This window comes from Urocampus carinirostris, chromosome 1, assembly GCF_059441175.1.
Source record: "Urocampus carinirostris isolate Australia breed hairy pipefish chromosome 1, RoL_Ucar_1.0, whole genome shotgun sequence".
In the NCBI taxonomy this organism is placed as follows: domain Eukaryota; kingdom Metazoa; phylum Chordata; class Actinopteri; order Syngnathiformes; family Syngnathidae; genus Urocampus; species Urocampus carinirostris.
The window spans coordinates 60,835,933-60,853,179 of record NC_142349.1 but is presented as its reverse complement, the minus strand read 5'-3'; the positions used below and the strand labels follow the sequence as shown (position 1 = coordinate 60,853,179).

Sequence of the window (17,247 nt, the reverse complement as noted above, 5' to 3'; positions counted from 1 at the left end):
AAAAAAAAATCTAAGACGAAAAATGATAAGTTTTGGTCACTTTAAGCTCCGATTTCAGTTGCACTATACCAGTGGTTGAGAACCACCGTGCCACGGACCAATACCAGTCTGTGGGTCGTCTGGTAACGGGCTGCACAGAAAAAAACGAGATACCAAATTTGTTTGGGTGAACTTATTTATTCAGCAAAATTATAATCAAAGTTTGAGTGCGCGTCACACCTTAACTGACATTGCTGCCTTTTATGCTTAGCATTGGACGCAGCGGGTATCAAACCCAAATCGCTCCGTAACTGAAAATGCTGACATATTTTGCTCAGCAATGGATGCAGTGAGAATCAAACCTGAATCATAGCACCCAATCTTAGCAACGAGTTGTGGGTATCAGTAGGGTTGCGGGATTGTGGAGCCCATCCCAGCTATCTTCAGGCAGTGGGCAGGGTACACCCTGAACTGGTTACCAACCAGTTGCAGGGGACCCAGAGATGTACAACTCAATAACTCTTTCACACCTAGGGACAATTTGGACCGGCCAATTAACCTGGCACGCATGTTTTTTGGAACGTGGGAGGAAACAGGGGTGCTTGGAGTAATGCGCTCATTGTTTGCGGAAGTACTCATGGATGTTAACGATGGAGCTTTCACTTTCCCCCCATTGAATGCTCTCCGTGTTGTGTGATATGAATGAATGTCGGGGAGAACATGTTTTTTGTCAAATATTTTTTAAACTTTTTGTTTTTAATTTATAACACTGTAAATGCAATTTTAAAAAAATTGTGTCACGATCATTCACATTTTGCACATTGATATTTCATGATTAGGTCTTCTTTTAGAACGCCCGCAGGCATGTGATAATGTCACCGCGGGCACGTTTTTGCCAACCCCTGGTCTAGTGTTTGCACTGTGGATTTGTGATGATGATGATTATTATTATCATTATTGTTATTATTACTAAGGTTATTACTAGGCCGGGCCGCGGGGATATTGTGAGACATTATACCAGTCCGTGACACAGGAAAGGTTGCCCACCACTGCACTACATGATACAATGACATCTAGTGGCCAAATGATAAACACTGTCCTTTTTATAATAACCCTTTTCAATTTAAAAACTAAAGTCATAATCTAAGGCTAGGTTCACATTGCAGAGTCTAATACTCAATTCTGATTGTTTAGGTATAATCCGATGTTTTTATGAGATCGTTCACAATTCCAACCAAACAGTATGTGATTGTGAACACCTCAAGTATCCTGCATGCGCAGAAGCGGACACGTGACGTCACACACATTGCGCTCATTGTTTGCGGAAGTACTCATGGATGTTAACGACGGAGCTTTCACTTTCCCCCCATTTAAGGCTCTCCGTGTTGTGTGATATAAATGTCAAGTCAAGTCATGTTTATTTGTATAGCCCTGTGATCGTTTACAGCAGTGACGTCGAGCGACATGTTGTGACTCCAGTTATATCCGATGGGATTTTGGCTGTTCCGTGAGTTAAAAAATAAACAAGTGTTCGTCCGCCATGGTTGTTGATTCATCCGCTGCCTCCTGCCTGGTTTAACTCAGAATAGTGACGGCTTCCGCATATCGTTGATGTGCAGATCGCATGAATGCGTCTCGACCGTTCACTCTGAAGTCGCATTCCAAAATTTATCGGATTTAATACCACATATGAATGTGGCCTGGGTCTGGTGTAAAAAAAACCCGATATGTGCCATTTAGATAGACTTTAACAGGTAGCATACAGGTCGCGTGCAATACAATCCGATTTCCTTGCAGTGTGAACCTAGCCTTAAAGAAAGACAGAAATATTGTTATTTCACGACTATTTTAGAGTTTTCTTGCAAGCGTTTCTTTACGTAACATGGAGTAAATCAATAAAAAGCAACCCGAGAAGTGAAATTGAAAAAGTACAGCGCGTTTGCGGCAGCGAGCGAGACTTTCACCATCTGCTCGGATGTCACGCATTCCGACAAGTGTGTTTGGCGCCCGCCGTGCGTGTATCTGCTGCCCCTCGCCAATGGCTACCTTCTGTGCGACACGTAGTTCCCCGTCACGTGTCCGGATCCGTCGCATCCAGGTGTGGGGCACCTGCGCAACCGAGACACACATCACCCTCATCATGCAAATCAATGGCCCCCCCAAAAAAAACTTCCCGCGAGGAATGTTGAAATATGCATCTGAGAGGGGCAAGGCGAGGAGCTTAGCCGGATTGTCAAAAATATGGAGGACCAATCCTGCCATGTGTGGAAATAAATGTAAAAATAAATTACTACCTACATATATATGGTGTGTGAGTGTGTGTGTGAATGGGTAAGTGTGAAGCACATTGTAAAGCGCTTTGGGAAGTCGTCATTGACTTGAAAAAGCACTATATAAATGCAGACCATTTACCATATATGCCGTAAAAATAAATGAGCACATAAATAAATCACGTAATACCTACTTATATACTCTAACTGAAGTATTAAAATATATATACTGAATGCATTTTGTGATTTATTTAGGTATTCATTTTGAACATTTTTTTTGCGTATTTTGTCGTGTAATTTGGCACAACAAGATGTTATTGAAATTAATTTATTTGTATATTGTATTCTTTTGGCTTTATTATTGTACTGTTCTCAGCTCAGGGATGCTGCTGGAAATGTGAATTTCCCTTAGGGGATGAATAAAGTATCTATCTATCTATCTATCTATCTATCTATCTATCTATTAATGAGAAGCCCAAGTTGCCTGAGCATTTTACCTATTAAAAGGTAGGTCAAATTGCACAACCCTTACAATACCAACTGTATTACGATACCAAATGTATGTAACATCCTACATGCCGACATTTCTTGTGTAAATATCATGTAAATTATAATTATAGCCTTATCCTCCTTGTTTTATAACCTTATCCTCTCTGTTCCTTTATCTTCTTGGCTTTTTACCTCACTGTGAATGTGTGAAACTGGAGTGTCATGCCCAATTTCGTTGTCACAATATGTTAACCCATTTTGTAACAATGACAATAAAGGTATATTCTATCCTATTCTATTCTATTAATTGATGGACGAGTGCACTAAGCAACTGCAATGCCTTTACTTACTGTTGAACCAAAATGTGGAAACCTCAGTCAGTTTGACCAACACCCTCATTTAAATCAAATTTTGTTCTGACAAAATATACGTCAATATAAACGACAAAATATAAGAGAAAATGCAAATACATTACGAAATAAATGACAAAAATACCTACATAAAGGACAAATTCCATAAAAATTAGGGTTGCAGCAAATGACTGTTTAAATAGTCGACTAGTCAACGACCATTGGAACGACTAGTTGAATAAATAACTTAATATGGGCGTTTTGTGAAGTACATTCAGTGGTCAACTGCTGATCCTGTAGATAATTACTGAACAATTATCAACAGTTTGAAATTAAAGGGTTTGAACAACTGACAATTGATGTTTGTTCTTCAAATCAAAAAAGATGCTTTTCATTTCAATTACGTTTGTCAGGCACATTCTGGCATAACGCTCAAGCTTTGTGTTATAGAGAAAAATATGTGTGTTGAGTGTCATCAAAACCTAATTAGTATGAATTCTATTTTAATTTTACCGAGGCGACTCAGACTCTGTTTCGTTCGTCTGTCCAGCGTGCTTTAAATGTTCACACGTCACCGACTGCCATGATATGCAAGGTCTCCTTTGCAAACTTTCCAAGTAGTCTTTTTATTGCCGTATCTAGGCATAAATGCTCCCAAACTTTAGAAGTTTTGGTACACATTCTCCTTGTGGATGCCGTCATTTCTGAGATCTACTGTTCTAGACGCTATTGCGCATGAGCGACTCTCAGTAGAAATTATAATCATATAAGATGCCACACGCTGTTGGAAAATCGTGTCTGGCGACAAAGTCGACAATGGTATTCATTGCCGACTATTTCTATTATCTGTTTTTGTCGACTGATTGCTGCGGCCCTAATACCGTAAATTCCGGACTATAAGCCGCTACTTTTTTCCCTAACTTTCAACCCTGCGGCTTATACAGTGATGCGGCCATGTAATTTTTCTAACGAAGGAGTGTTGCTACCATTAACTGCCCTGTCAAAGCTATATTATTATTATTAAAGCTTTGAAAACTCTCTCGGTGTAACGTCTTTCTTTGTAAATATGTGTAACCCATGTATAATATGTATTTGCAACTGTATATGTTTGTAATGTATTTATTTGTATTTATTTTAGATACTTATTCTGATATGTTTTGCACGGATGAACGAAAAATGAGGGGCGTAACAAACGCGGGGTGCCGAGTTAAAGTGGGGACCGCTAAAGGTGAGGGACGGACAAGGAAAGAAGAGGGGGTAAAAAGTTGGTTAAAGAAAAAGGAGTGGCATGAGTAATCGTGTTCATCTGATATGTTTTTCTGACCCTTACCTTTGCAAATATACACTTTTTTCCTTGGATTACTTTCAACGGGACCTGGACTGGTCTGCATCAAACCTTAAGTACCGTATCATTTTCCGTTCATTTTGCTGGCTGTGAATTTTGGACTATGGACTTTAATGAAGGACATTTGGTTTCAATCGCGGGACTTGAAGTCGGGTTTGGGTTAATTTTGTGTTTGTGTTACACGTTTAAATGTGGGCGCATGCGGCTTATATACAGATGCGGCTTGTGTATGTACAAAATCGGTTTTCCTCTTAAAATGGGGTGGGTGCGGCTTATAATTAGGTGCGCTCTATAGTCCGGAATTTACGGTAAATATATGAACCAATTGCATTTATGTCATATATTTATGAGTTGCGTGATTCATTTATGTCTCCATTTATCTAAAGAGCATATATTTGTCTGTATTTATTTCATTATACACGTATTTCTACATATGGCAAGATTGTTCTTTCGTATGTCAAATCCACTACAAGAAAAGCAACAATGCAAGCTTTAAAAACGTACTTGAGTTCCTGAGAGTTGGCTGCCATCAGTGACCTGAGCGTCTTGTCAGCCAGGGGACATCCAGACACGCTGCAAAACAAAATAAATATAGGATAAAGAGCTAACAGTCATCTTTGGTATACTCTTTGATCATGCCAGTGAATTTAAGCATCTTAAATGCAAGCACGCGCCTTTATTTGTTTTGGCTTTGTTTGTTGTCTGAGTCCGCCATAGGTTTAAAATAGACTGTGCAAGGTGCTTATAGCTACAGGCATTTTCTGTTCGTTACGAGTTGATAGATTAGGTCAATAAAGTTCATACTTCAACCTTTTCACTGGCAGCCCGTAAATTGTTTTTTTCATCGGTAGCCGTCAATAGCAGTGGATGCGTTTGAAGATCTTTGATGTCTAAAGCCGTCAATAGCATGCAACGTCTTAAAGGATGTTTATAGGCGTCAACGGATGAAAATGTGTTAGTATAACATTGTGGTATGTTATAAAAACAGAATACACACAATGTCAACTATTTGTATTTTGTCTTGCAAGTTTGAAATGTTTGAGGACAAGTACTTATTTCAAATATTCATTATTTTATTTCAAATAATCATTTTTTAATTTTTGCTACTTCCAAATTGTCATTGCTAACTTTTTTAATTGTCTTAAGAAATGGGTAGGTTTTGTACCACTCGATTGATTAGTTTAGCTTGGTCACATGACACGTATAATCAGGAAGTGCAAGCAGAAAAAAATCATGTTTTCATAGCTAACGTCTATCGTTTACTGTTTAAGCCCTGGAAACTGCTTTGCTTGCAAGTTCACTGGTTTATATATAGAAAGATTAATTTTGTCAATTTTTAAATAATTTAATTTCCTGAAAAAAAAAGTCAAACCTTGTATCTGTGGGAGCTAATGTATGTATGTATGTATGTATGTATGCGAATGTAGCTTAAAACGGACCTTAGTTTCTTTATTTTTCAGTTTTACAAAGTCCATTATAACTGCAAATGTAACATTTGAAATAAATATGATGAGGAGTGGTTATTAAAAATATTTATTTAAAAAAAAATATATATATTATATTTATGTAATATCCTTATTTTTCATGCTGACTCTTTATTTTCACAAGGCACAAGTGCTTTTTGTAGCACTAGCATTCCATATTTTCTATTGCTAACGGTTGATAGGTGTAGCTTGGTCACATGACAGTATAATAAGGAAGTGAGCGTATGAAAGCCTCAAGTTTATCTAAACTGACTGCTTTTGTTTAGTGTTCAAGCCCTGGAAGCAGCTTTTCTTGTAAGTTTACAGTTTTTGTTTGATGTATAAAAGCTGAACAATGTTGATCTTTTGAATGACTTAATTTCCTCAAATAATCAGCCTGTTAAAGGATAGTTCTGGTTGCCACTGTGTTACATATTTTTAAATTATGCTAGCATGAAAGTTTCATGTTTCTGAAGCTAACTGCTCTTATTTAGATACCCAGGAAACCGCTTTTCTTGTAAGTTTATGGTTCCATTCATTGACGGGAGTAAAATGTTCATTTTGTTATAGTTTGATTAATTTAACACCACCGCCCTTTTAGAACCAACCCCAAAACTTTTAGAGATAGTCGCTCTTTGGTAGCTAACGTGTTGATGCTAATATAGCTATAAACCTACCTCAATGCTTTACTTTTCATTACTACAAAGTCCACGACGACTGTAAACATGTCAAAAAGACAAAACAACTTGCTTACAACATTTGAAAGCTAATGATGTTATTAAATTAGCTTTTACGTTATATTTTTGAAATAGCGGCATTAGCTCAGGAGGTAGAGCGCTCGTCTTGGGATCAGGTTCGATTCCCGGCTCCTCTGTGTTATATGCCGAAAGTGTCCTTGGGCAAGACACTGAATCCCTAATGCCTCCAATAAACAGGTATGCGCCTTGCATGGCTGACTCCCTATTGGTGTGTGACTGTGTGTGTGAATGGGTAAGTGTGAAGCACATTGTAAAGCGCTTTGGGAGGTCTTCATTGACTTGAAAAGCGCTATATGAATACAGACCATTTACCATTTAAATGTTACCTGTTGAAATCCCACTGCTTCTTATCATTATTAGAAATAAAGTCTCGTGCGTGTGATGCTAATGAGAAAGTGATTCATTACGCTACCTCCGATGGGATGCGTAATTCCCGGTCACATGGCCGCTGCCGTCACAGCCCGGGGTAGGACAGCTGTGGGAGGGTAAACAACATTTATACACAGATTAGGACGAGCGCGAGGACCTTCCCGCGGGCATTATCGAGAAGAAGAGAAAGAAAAGAGGAAGCAAGCCGGTAGAGTGGGAGACTTGGGGCGGGGTTAGTACATTTAGTAAGAAATGCATCATGTTTATTTAACGGCTAGTGTCAGTGAGGGTCCGAACTAAAGGGTCCGACTAACGCCGGTCTGCGGCTCTGCAGAGCATGCACTCCAACTAGCAGAGGCAAAAGACTCACTTTTCAAAGTGACATATTTCCTCTCAGGCCACATCAACCTGCGGACATACCAGTTACAACGTGATGCACGTCAGGCACGACTTACTCCGGCGATATTTTAGTCATGTTTCCACAGTACATTTTCTATTTTCAAGTGTGGAATTTGGTAATAATAATGTGGCAATATCAAACTATGAAGTCGTAACTTTCACTGCCATCTGCAGTGTCTGATACTCATGTCAAAAAGTTAGCGGACACCAGACAACTGAAAAGTTGCCTGCCCAGCCATAAATTTTCCTGCCCCATTTTTTACAACTTGAAATGCAACAAGACGACTAATCGCAAAAAAACCCGTTGTTGCTAAGTATTAAAGATTGATAATCAGAATATATATCAGAAAAACACTTTAAATTTAAGTTTATTATAAATCTATTACTTATAACATTCATTGCATGTACAGTATATGACATCGCTGTTTTCCATCTGGCATCAGCAGGTTTGGGTAGGGTTACTTTAACTTGATTACTTTCAATTACTTTTGGATTACTCCAATACCAAATATGCTAATAAAAGACATAAGAAACTAAATATGAATAAAATTACTAAATTTTGTGCAGGCTTGGGGAGTAACGGAATACATGGAGCGGCAAAAATGATGTTGGCAAGCTGTTTGGATTTATTTTCATTTTGTTTCTGTCGCATTTTATGTTAGTTTTACCGGAAATCAAAGAGATCAAAGCCAGAAGAGAAAGCTTACCACGTGTTGTGAGTCATAGTTTTATTCATATTAAGTTTTTCTTGTCTTTTATTAGCATATTTGGTATTGGAGTAATTCAAAAGTAATTGAAAGTAATCCAGTTAAAGTAACCCTACCCAACCCTGGGCATCAGTATGTACCTGTATTTACTCATCTTCATTCATGCAATGTTTGCGTTGCTTCATCTGCTACAAGCCGCGTGAACTCCTCTTTCCACGATGCGTTTAATGTACGTTTATGTTTTGTAGCGTCATCAATTTCGTTAGCTTCTTTTGAATCTTTCTTCTGGGGCTTAGGTTTTGGCCTGATTCCTAACCACGTATCAATTTTTCTTGTGTTCTCTATGCGTCTACTTCGGAAAATGATATGCAAATGCACGACCTCATAACGCTCGGGAAAGTCCGGAAGCACGAAGTTATTCGATGCAGGCTTCTGATTGGCTGCCGCGTATGCAAATTACCTAACGTACTGAAATTCCGAAATATCCAAACCGAACGAAGATTTCGAAATCGGAATAAAGCAAACGTTTTATTCGAAAAAAAAAGAAAATACTCTTGAAAAAGTTGTCGGCCTCAGGGGCGAAGACGTTGTGTAAGTTGTACGCCAGACGTAAAAGATGCACGCCCCTGGCGTCCGGGCAGACGTTATATCAGACACTGCCATCAGCGGCTATAGATGTCAAAAATTATTTTACAGAATTGGCAGTTTAAATACCAAAATGTGAATTCAGTGGAAATTTTGTGAGGGGGGAAAAAGGTCAGTTTTTAGTTACAATAAGTAGAACTGATTTTTGCTGTTAATCTCTCCCATAACCACCTGTATTAATTGAATTGAATTGTCTTGATAACAACGTGAAACATTGTATACATCAAGATTAGACATGAAACTCCAGGGTAAACACGTAATAATGACTTTAAAGAGAAAAATAAGATAAAAAACTGTCAGGATAAATAGGCAAAAACATGTACAATGTGGTACTTTGAAGACTGGCGTAAGTTTTAAGAATAAAGTAAGGATAAGTAGTGTAATAACATTTAACACTGACAAAAATGACTAAATACGTCTCAAGATACATATTTTTCACAGTTTTCCGTGCTTGTTTAGGGTGGTGATGACCCGGGGGAAGAAACTGTCCCTGAGCCTGTTAGTCCTTGTTTTACAAAACTTCAGCTAATTGATAAAAAAAAAAAAACTCTTCAGAATATTACTTTTTCGACTTTCCCCACAGCAGAAGTCATTTATAGTGAATGCCACAGTTGTATCAATGCATGTGTAGTAAGTCTATACTTCTGTCCATCCTGCAGGACACCTCTGAAGGAGACCTTTTTTTAGCTAACAAGCACGGTTCTCCATTGATTTTAGTAAGTGACATGATTGATATCATATTTTAATTACTTTCACATGTTACATGAGGAAGCAATGTATATATGATGTTGCACCTCCTTGCCCCGCTGTACAAGGTAATTATTTTTTTGGGTATTAGACACAAAAACTACTCATTTTGATTTTTCCAAATTACGAAAAAGTATACTAGTAGGCTATTCAACTTATCAGCAATATTAAAAAAGAAAAGGCTTGTTCCTGTAAATTTTATTTGATTGATAATTGATCCAGAATGTATTATATTTTATTATTGCATAAAAAAGTAAAGAACTCTGTGTGTCAAGGTTGCCATGGCGCCCGATTGGCCCCGCTCGTGTGGCGCCAGCTGCGACTCACTGACAGATTGGCTTTCTGTCTATTTAAGCTCAGGGCTCTCATTTTTCCTTTGTCAGTCCGTCAACCAACTTCTGCCCCGCAAGACGTGAGTTTCGACTCGGTCCTGTTCCTGTCGGTATTTCCTGTCCGGTATTGTTCCAGTTTATTTTGTCCTGTTTAATTTCGGTTTCCAGTTTTGTTTCCGTTTTGTCCTGTTTATTATTTTCTCCAGTTTTCGTTCCCGTCTAGTTTGTCCTTTTGCTTTTCGATATCCTGTTTTATTATCAATCCTGTCTGTCCGTCCTGTCCGGTATCGACCTCATCTGTCCGATATCTACTCGGGCAATTGGTATCGATCTCGTTAGCCTCTGACTTCCTATAATTTCACGCCAGACTGCTGCCTAACGTGCATGACTCCCCATTTCCCGTGAAATAAAAGGCTTGTGTGAGAACGTCACGTGTTTGGGTCCTGATCCTGTTCAGGTTCATGACAACATGTTTTCATTTAATTTTTTTGTATATATTTGCTGAGTGTTACTCTGGCTACCAGATTCAGGCCAATGTGACCACAGGAGAAGAAAAAAGATCGAATTCAAACAAAATCTCCTGGAGGCCTGAAACTTTTGCTTTGTATGACCCGTCTGTATTGTGTGCACAAAGCCCCGTGAACACGAAGGCACTTATTTATTCCTAGCCGCCATCTGTCAGATAAGCTCGCGTTAGGCACGGTGACTAAAAGTTTTTGGCGTACCTCAAAAGCTCTTTCTTGGATTCTCGTAGGAGCATCTTGGCCTTCATCATGCCCGCCTCGCCTTGGTAGTGCTGCTCCTCGGCGCCGACGTGATTGAACTCCCCTTGCTTTCACAAAAAACAGCGGCATAATATCAGTGTCAAGTCACTAATTAATAAAGTCAACCCCTACCCGCCCGACGCCCCCTGGCACAATAATACTCTTAAAGGACAAACCCCGGGGTTAAAGTGCAAGGCAAAGAGATTACGCTTTAGGATACTTATACGCTAGCAAACTATACATCCATTTAAAGTCATGTTTAATCCACATGATATTTATCATGACGTATGGATCCCCCCTACCCACAATTCCCTTCAGACAGGAGTCACCAGATGTTGTATGGAAAGAAAGCAGGTCACATGTGCTAGATATCATCAACAAATGAGTGAAATTAAAAGAAAACAAAAGCCTTAAAGCCCAGATTAGGACAAATTCAGGACAATGAGCATGCAAGTTCTGCTTTGTTTAACCAATGGAATCAATGATGCCAAATATAGTAAGTTTTATATTTCCAGGGCACGCTTAGTTTTTTTACATTATATGTGGAGTGTAAAGGCTTAATAAATTTTGTTTTTTTAAGGGGTGGTGGCTCATCTGCTAAATATATATTTAAAGAAATTCAAAATACAGTGACTACATTTTCAGGATGGTGGTGTAAAATAATTTTTTTTTTCCAAGAATAGAACCAAATAAATAAACAATATGTTTATGTATGTATACACTGTATTTGTCCAAACCAAGAGTGTTGATTTAACATTTTCAAAGAGCCATTTGTTTTCCAAAACTTTATTGAATTTATCAATATCTATAATTTAACATGCTTAAAAAAAGAAGCACTTCAAAGTATTAAATGAACACACTTGGTGTGGACAATTATTAACACTTTCTAGTTTTAATCTAACCCAACAAATTGATTTTGTAGCATTGAGCATTACACTGTGGTGAACTGTGAGCAAGTTTGATGTTTTTAAACATAGAAATGCCAAATTTAAAGCTGTAACTCAAAATTAAAGTTAATTTAACTCACAAGGGAAAGATTTAAAGCAGCTTTATTGATTGAGTTAAACATTTTTAAAGCTGCTTTAACCTAAAAGTTGTATTACGGCGTTTAAAGCTTTAACCTTTACAACACTATAAGGTTTAACTCAATATTAAAGCTTTAAAGGTCTTTTAACTCTCAAGAATAAAAGTTAATTTAACTATTGAACCAAACATTATACATATAAAACCTTTGAAGGTACTACAAGAGTTAAAGCAGATTTGAAGATTTATCACAACAGATGATGAAGCTTTAAACCTTGGGCTTTAACTGGTTTAACTCTTGAGTTAAAGTTGTAAAGCTGTTTAAACGTTTTTTTTTAAAGTTCAGAAGTGTTTTAACTCTTAAAGTGTCGTCAAAAGTTTAGGTCTAAAACTATAACATATACGCAAGAGTTAAAGCTTTATCTCAACTGATAAAGGAGCCTGAAAGCTTTCACTTTTTCTGAAATGATCAGTTCTAACTCAAACCTTAAAGTTGCCTCATTCCTGTAATCGCAACTTTAAAACTGCTTTAATTATTAGGATTAGAGTTATAGCTTTAAAACTAACTTTTGACCCCACTACAATAGATACATTTGCAATAAAACTTTTTCTCAGCAGTAACTTTTCACAGCACTCCTCTTTTGAACTTAAAATTTAAGTTCTGCAAACAATCTTGAATTAAAGCTTTAAAGTTGTTTAATCTCGTTTGTTAAGAGGGAAGCTTTAAAATTATAGGACATGTCATTTGAACTCTATATTAAAGTGTTAAAGACACTTTAACTCTAACTCAAGATTTTAAAACTGTTTAATTTAATTTTTGTAAAGATACAGCTATGACTTTCAAAACAAAAGTTAAAGCATCTTTAAAGATTTATCCCAACAGATAATGTAACTTTAAAATTGTAACCTTTGAAGATGCTTTAACTCTTGACTTAAATCTTTAAAGCTCTTTAAACTCGTATGTTCGAAATTAATCCTAAAAACTGTAACTTTTAACACAAGAGTTAAAGCAGCTTTAAAGCTTAATCCCACCATATAATCCATTTTATAAACTCTAACTTTTTTATCCCAACAAATAATGTAACTTTAAAATTGTAACCTTTGAAGATGCTTTAACTCTTGACTCAAATCTTAAAGCTCTTTAAACTCTTATGTTAGAAGTTAATCTTAAAAACTGTAACCTTTTAACGCAAGAGTTAAAACAGCTTTAAAGCTTAATCTCAACATATAATCCATTGTATAAACTGTAACTTGTTTTTATCCCAACAGATAATGTAACTTTAAAATTGTAACCTTTTTTACAACACTTAATTTTAACTAAAAATTAAAGCTTTGAGGTGGCTTTAACCAATAACTCAAATCTTTCAGGTTCTTTAAACCCTCAGTCAAAAGTTAAGCTTAAAAACTAAAACTTTTACGAAGGGTTAAAGCAGCTTTAATGCTTTATCTCAATACATAATGCAGATCGAAAGGTTTAACATTTCCCCTCATTATTAGCTCAAACTCAAATTTGGGCTTTGATGCTGCCTTAACTCTTGTGTTCAATGTGTTTTTGTACGCCATTACATTTTGCAGATGTGACTAATTGACAAAAAGCTTGAGCCGTTCCGAATTCACCTCATTGTCATGCAAAACGTGACTGAAGTTGACAGGGACGGGGCTGTCCCAGCCGTCCCTCTCGCATAGCTGATGGTAAAAGGCAGGGCCGATCAGAACGCCCCCGAGACTTTTGGCCCCCGAAGCCGTATCGGGATGCGCTTGTTCGTCCGAAGGCGCTTTGGGGTGGATGCTTTCCTTACTTTTCTTCATGCTCAGGTCTAAGGTGCCGTTTTCGTCCACCTCTATATGCAAGTCCTGCAGATAGAAAAAATGAAGTAAAGTAATTGACCCCTACACTATAATAATCATAACTATTGTGACAAAGTGTCATCTGAGCTAAAATAACTTTTGGAGAGGGATGGGCACAGCCAGGCTGTACTTGATCAAGACACCCCACAGAATGTGGTGCCCCAACAACCCGGGTGGATAAGGGATGCGTTAACTGTGAACAGACTTAAATACTACTGAATAGTTATTCTGATGTAAAGTGTTTTGAAAGCCTTGTAAGGTGCACAACAGTATATAAGTGAAGTTAAACATTTTTGATTTCTTCAAAACATGACTGTATACCGGTATACATGTTTGATCACAAAAGTGAACCAAATAAGATGCTAAAATGTTCAATTAAACTTGAGGGGACAATTTTTTTTTTTAAGGTTAATCCCTAATGAATCCTGATTAATGAAACTTCCCATCTATCCATTATCTGAACCGCTTATCCTCAGAAGGGTCGCGGGGGTGCTGGAGCCCATCCCAGCTGTCTTCGGGCAGTGGGCAGGGGTCACCCTGAACTGGTTGCCAGCCGGTCGCAGGGCACACAGAGACAGACAACTCACTCATTCTTAGGGACAATTTGGACTGGCAAATTAACCTGCCATGCACGTTTTTGGAATGTGGGAGTAAATCGGAGTGCCCAGAGGAAACCCACGCAAGCTCAGGGAGAACATGCAAACTCTGCACAGGTCTGGTGGTTGGATATGATCCCATGACCTCAGAACTGTGCCGTGGATTCATTATTTTAACATCTATTGTTTTCATATATTTTAAAGAAAAAGATAATTTAAAGGCCGCTTTCATTTTGCAATTTTCTTGAAATGTATTTTGGATATTGCACAGAAGATTCTGATTTTCCTCATTTATGTTTGAGTTATGTATGTGTAGTATTCAACAAAAATACAACATTAGACTAGCTACTCCCGCTGCATAATTCAATCTTGAATTTAAGTTTTAAACACTATATTATGACAGATTAAAGAATACATTTTTCATCAATTCTGGGATATCAATATGGAAGTAAATCACATTGTAAAAAAATTAAAAATAAACTTGAGTCCCTAAAAAAGTTCGTAATTCAATATTAAATCAATTCTGGAAACTAGTATTAAAATGCAGACCCCTTTGCCACTTCAGAGCAGTTTTTTTCTCTACACAGAAAATGCCTTGTTACTAAGCCTGTGACATAATTGGTTGGATTGTAATTTCATTGTATAATCAGTAAATACAACATTTAGGAAATATAATAAGAATAGTTCTATTTACTATAAAAACAAAACAATAATAAAAACAATAGAATATTACAAAGAAGGGTCAATACTTATATAACAATACTTAGATAATATCAAATAATATAATTTGGATTGCTGTGTATCTGCTAAATTTTCAACATTGCTATTCTGAAATAAATTTAAAAAGTATTTAATAAAGTTTCTTTTGAATTTTGGATTCATTTTATTCTCGTAAAATGGGCAGAGCTGTTTCAAACCGTTATACTTGCAAAACAATTGTTAAAAATATCTAGATTTCATATACAGGACTTTCTCAGAATATTTGAATACTGTATGGTGAAAAAGTTCTGCATTGGTAGTCGAGTGATTTCTTGCACATGCTCAAAGTTTCTTTAATTGTAGGATGGAAATGGTGAAAGTAAGAAAAGGACTGTTTTAAATATAGTCTAAATGCAAACCCTCAAAAAGATGGCAAAAAAAAGTTTCATGCACATCCAAGAGAGACGCGTATGTGGAAGCAACACTAGAGCAGCTTGATAACAGCTAGAAGATGGAATCAACAAGGAGAGTATTTTGAGATTGGATGTTTGAGTGTATGCCATAATCAGCAATATTAAAACAATAAAAGACTTGTAATAATGTAGTAATTGATTTATAATGAATATATATATATATATATATATATATATATATATATATATATATATATATATATATATATATATCCAGGTTTGAATAAAATCATTCCAGCTTAAGCAAGAAAGCATACATTTCTCTCTATCCAGCAGTCATTGTTACATTCATTATACATATTTTCATAAGACCAGTGGGGGCGTAATTGTACCGTACTTATGCAGATATAGTGCGGCATATAGCACTCTAAGTATGGCTGCGAGTCTTGGCCAAGTCTCCCAAACAGGAAAGCTGTCCTTTAGTTTGAGCGCCCGCACATAACTAAGCTGTAAAACGGGAGCAGATGATCCAACTTGGTCACACTGTTTTTATGCATTGACATTGAGTGTGGGGGCCACGTTTTTCAGCCGAGGCCACGTTTGTCAGCCAGGGACACGAGGCCGTGTGCGGAGCCAACGTGTAGGTGTGCGACAACAACAACTTTGAATCATCTTCATGATACAGTATGGAAGGTGATGGCGGCGTTGCACAACCAACTCACTCGAACGGGCAAAAATGCAACTTTTGCACTCAAAAATATCTTGGCGACTACTTAGGGACTATTATGCAACAACAAATGTAGATATTTTTCTTTTTTTTTTTTTGATGCTCTGCAAAAATAAGATAGTTTTGCTTTAAATTGTGTGTGATTGATGTTATCATTCTTGAACAGTGGAACCTCGGTTCTCGACCATAATCCGTTCCAGAACCCTGTTTGAAAACCGATTTGTTCGATCACCGAAATCATTTTTCCCATTAAAAATAACGTAAATCGTTTTAATCCGTTCCAACACCCTGAATGTTTTGAATTTTTAACGTAAACATGAAGCTAACCCAGGCTAATCGTACGTTCGCGTTATCGTAATCGTCCGTATGAAAGATTATGCTAACATGAACGTGTAAGAATAAAAAAATAAAGAATAAAGAAAAGAATTATGAATAGGATTTCTTACCTTTGTGGTGGTCAGCAGAAGGCGCTCGCACACCTCCTTCATATTTTGCTATTATTTCTTTCTTAAATGCAATAGTTGTACGCACTACTTTTCTTTTTTCACCTGTAGAAACTTTGCTGCTTGCACTGACTTTCTTCGGAGGCATAATTAGGGGCTAAAACACTTCGTACACCTATATTAAAAGCGAAAGCAAAACGAAGCACGTCCGCACGCGATAACAGTTGGTCACGAAAAGAGCGATCTACACCCGTACGCCGTTCAGCGTTGCACCCTAGCGTACGCACTCACGCACTACCGGCGTTCGAACTCCGATTTTTTGACCGAACAGCGAAGCAAGAATTTCTGTAAATTTTTGGTCGGACTCCGATTTGTTCGAACTGAAAGGCGTTCGAAAACCAAGGTTCCACTGTATTACTGTCAGGACCAGAACGGAAACAGGACCCAATTGCGTTACGGTTCTCACAAGTTTTATTGGAGGAAAGAGAAAGGGCTGCGTGCACGACACAGTGTTCACTGGACGCGGGAAGCAAGTCGCTCTCGTACTCTGATGGTGCTCCAAACGCGGAAGTGGATCTTCCATAGCGAGCAATGGCGGTGTCAGGGGCAGAAAACTGGTCGATAGCCGGGACTGGGAGAGCAAGACGTGGTTGGGGTTGGAAACGCGTCGTATGCCGGGACGGAAGAGCAGACGTGGTCGGGATAAAAAATGGATCGTAATTCGGGACGGGAGAGCAGACGTGGTCGGGATCAAAACAGGTCGTAGCGAGGGACAAACAGGAGCAAAAAATGGGACAGGTGTGAGTCAGGGTCAAAAAAGGCTTGCCTAGTATACACGGAGATTCGCAGACGGACTGACAAAAGGGGACAGACAGGACTGG

At 37.8% G+C, this 17,247-nt stretch overlaps 1 protein-coding gene across 1 annotated transcript in view; it reads right to left on the bottom strand.

The window, feature by feature from the left end:
• st18 (ST18 C2H2C-type zinc finger transcription factor) overlaps nucleotides 1-17,247 on the bottom strand; it is a 106,855-nt gene that overhangs the window by 15,672 nt on the left and 73,936 nt on the right. The window contains exons 12-16 of the mRNA XM_088347368.1: nucleotides 13,258-13,494; nucleotides 10,579-10,685; nucleotides 7,067-7,129; nucleotides 4,938-5,006; nucleotides 2,026-2,088 (exon numbers count right to left, since the gene is read on the bottom strand). Of these exons, the coding sequence (XP_088203494.1) occupies nucleotides 2,026-2,088; nucleotides 4,938-5,006; nucleotides 7,067-7,129; nucleotides 10,579-10,685; nucleotides 13,258-13,494 (539 nt within the window). The remainder of the gene's footprint in view (nucleotides 1-2,025; nucleotides 2,089-4,937; nucleotides 5,007-7,066; nucleotides 7,130-10,578; nucleotides 10,686-13,257; nucleotides 13,495-17,247) is intronic.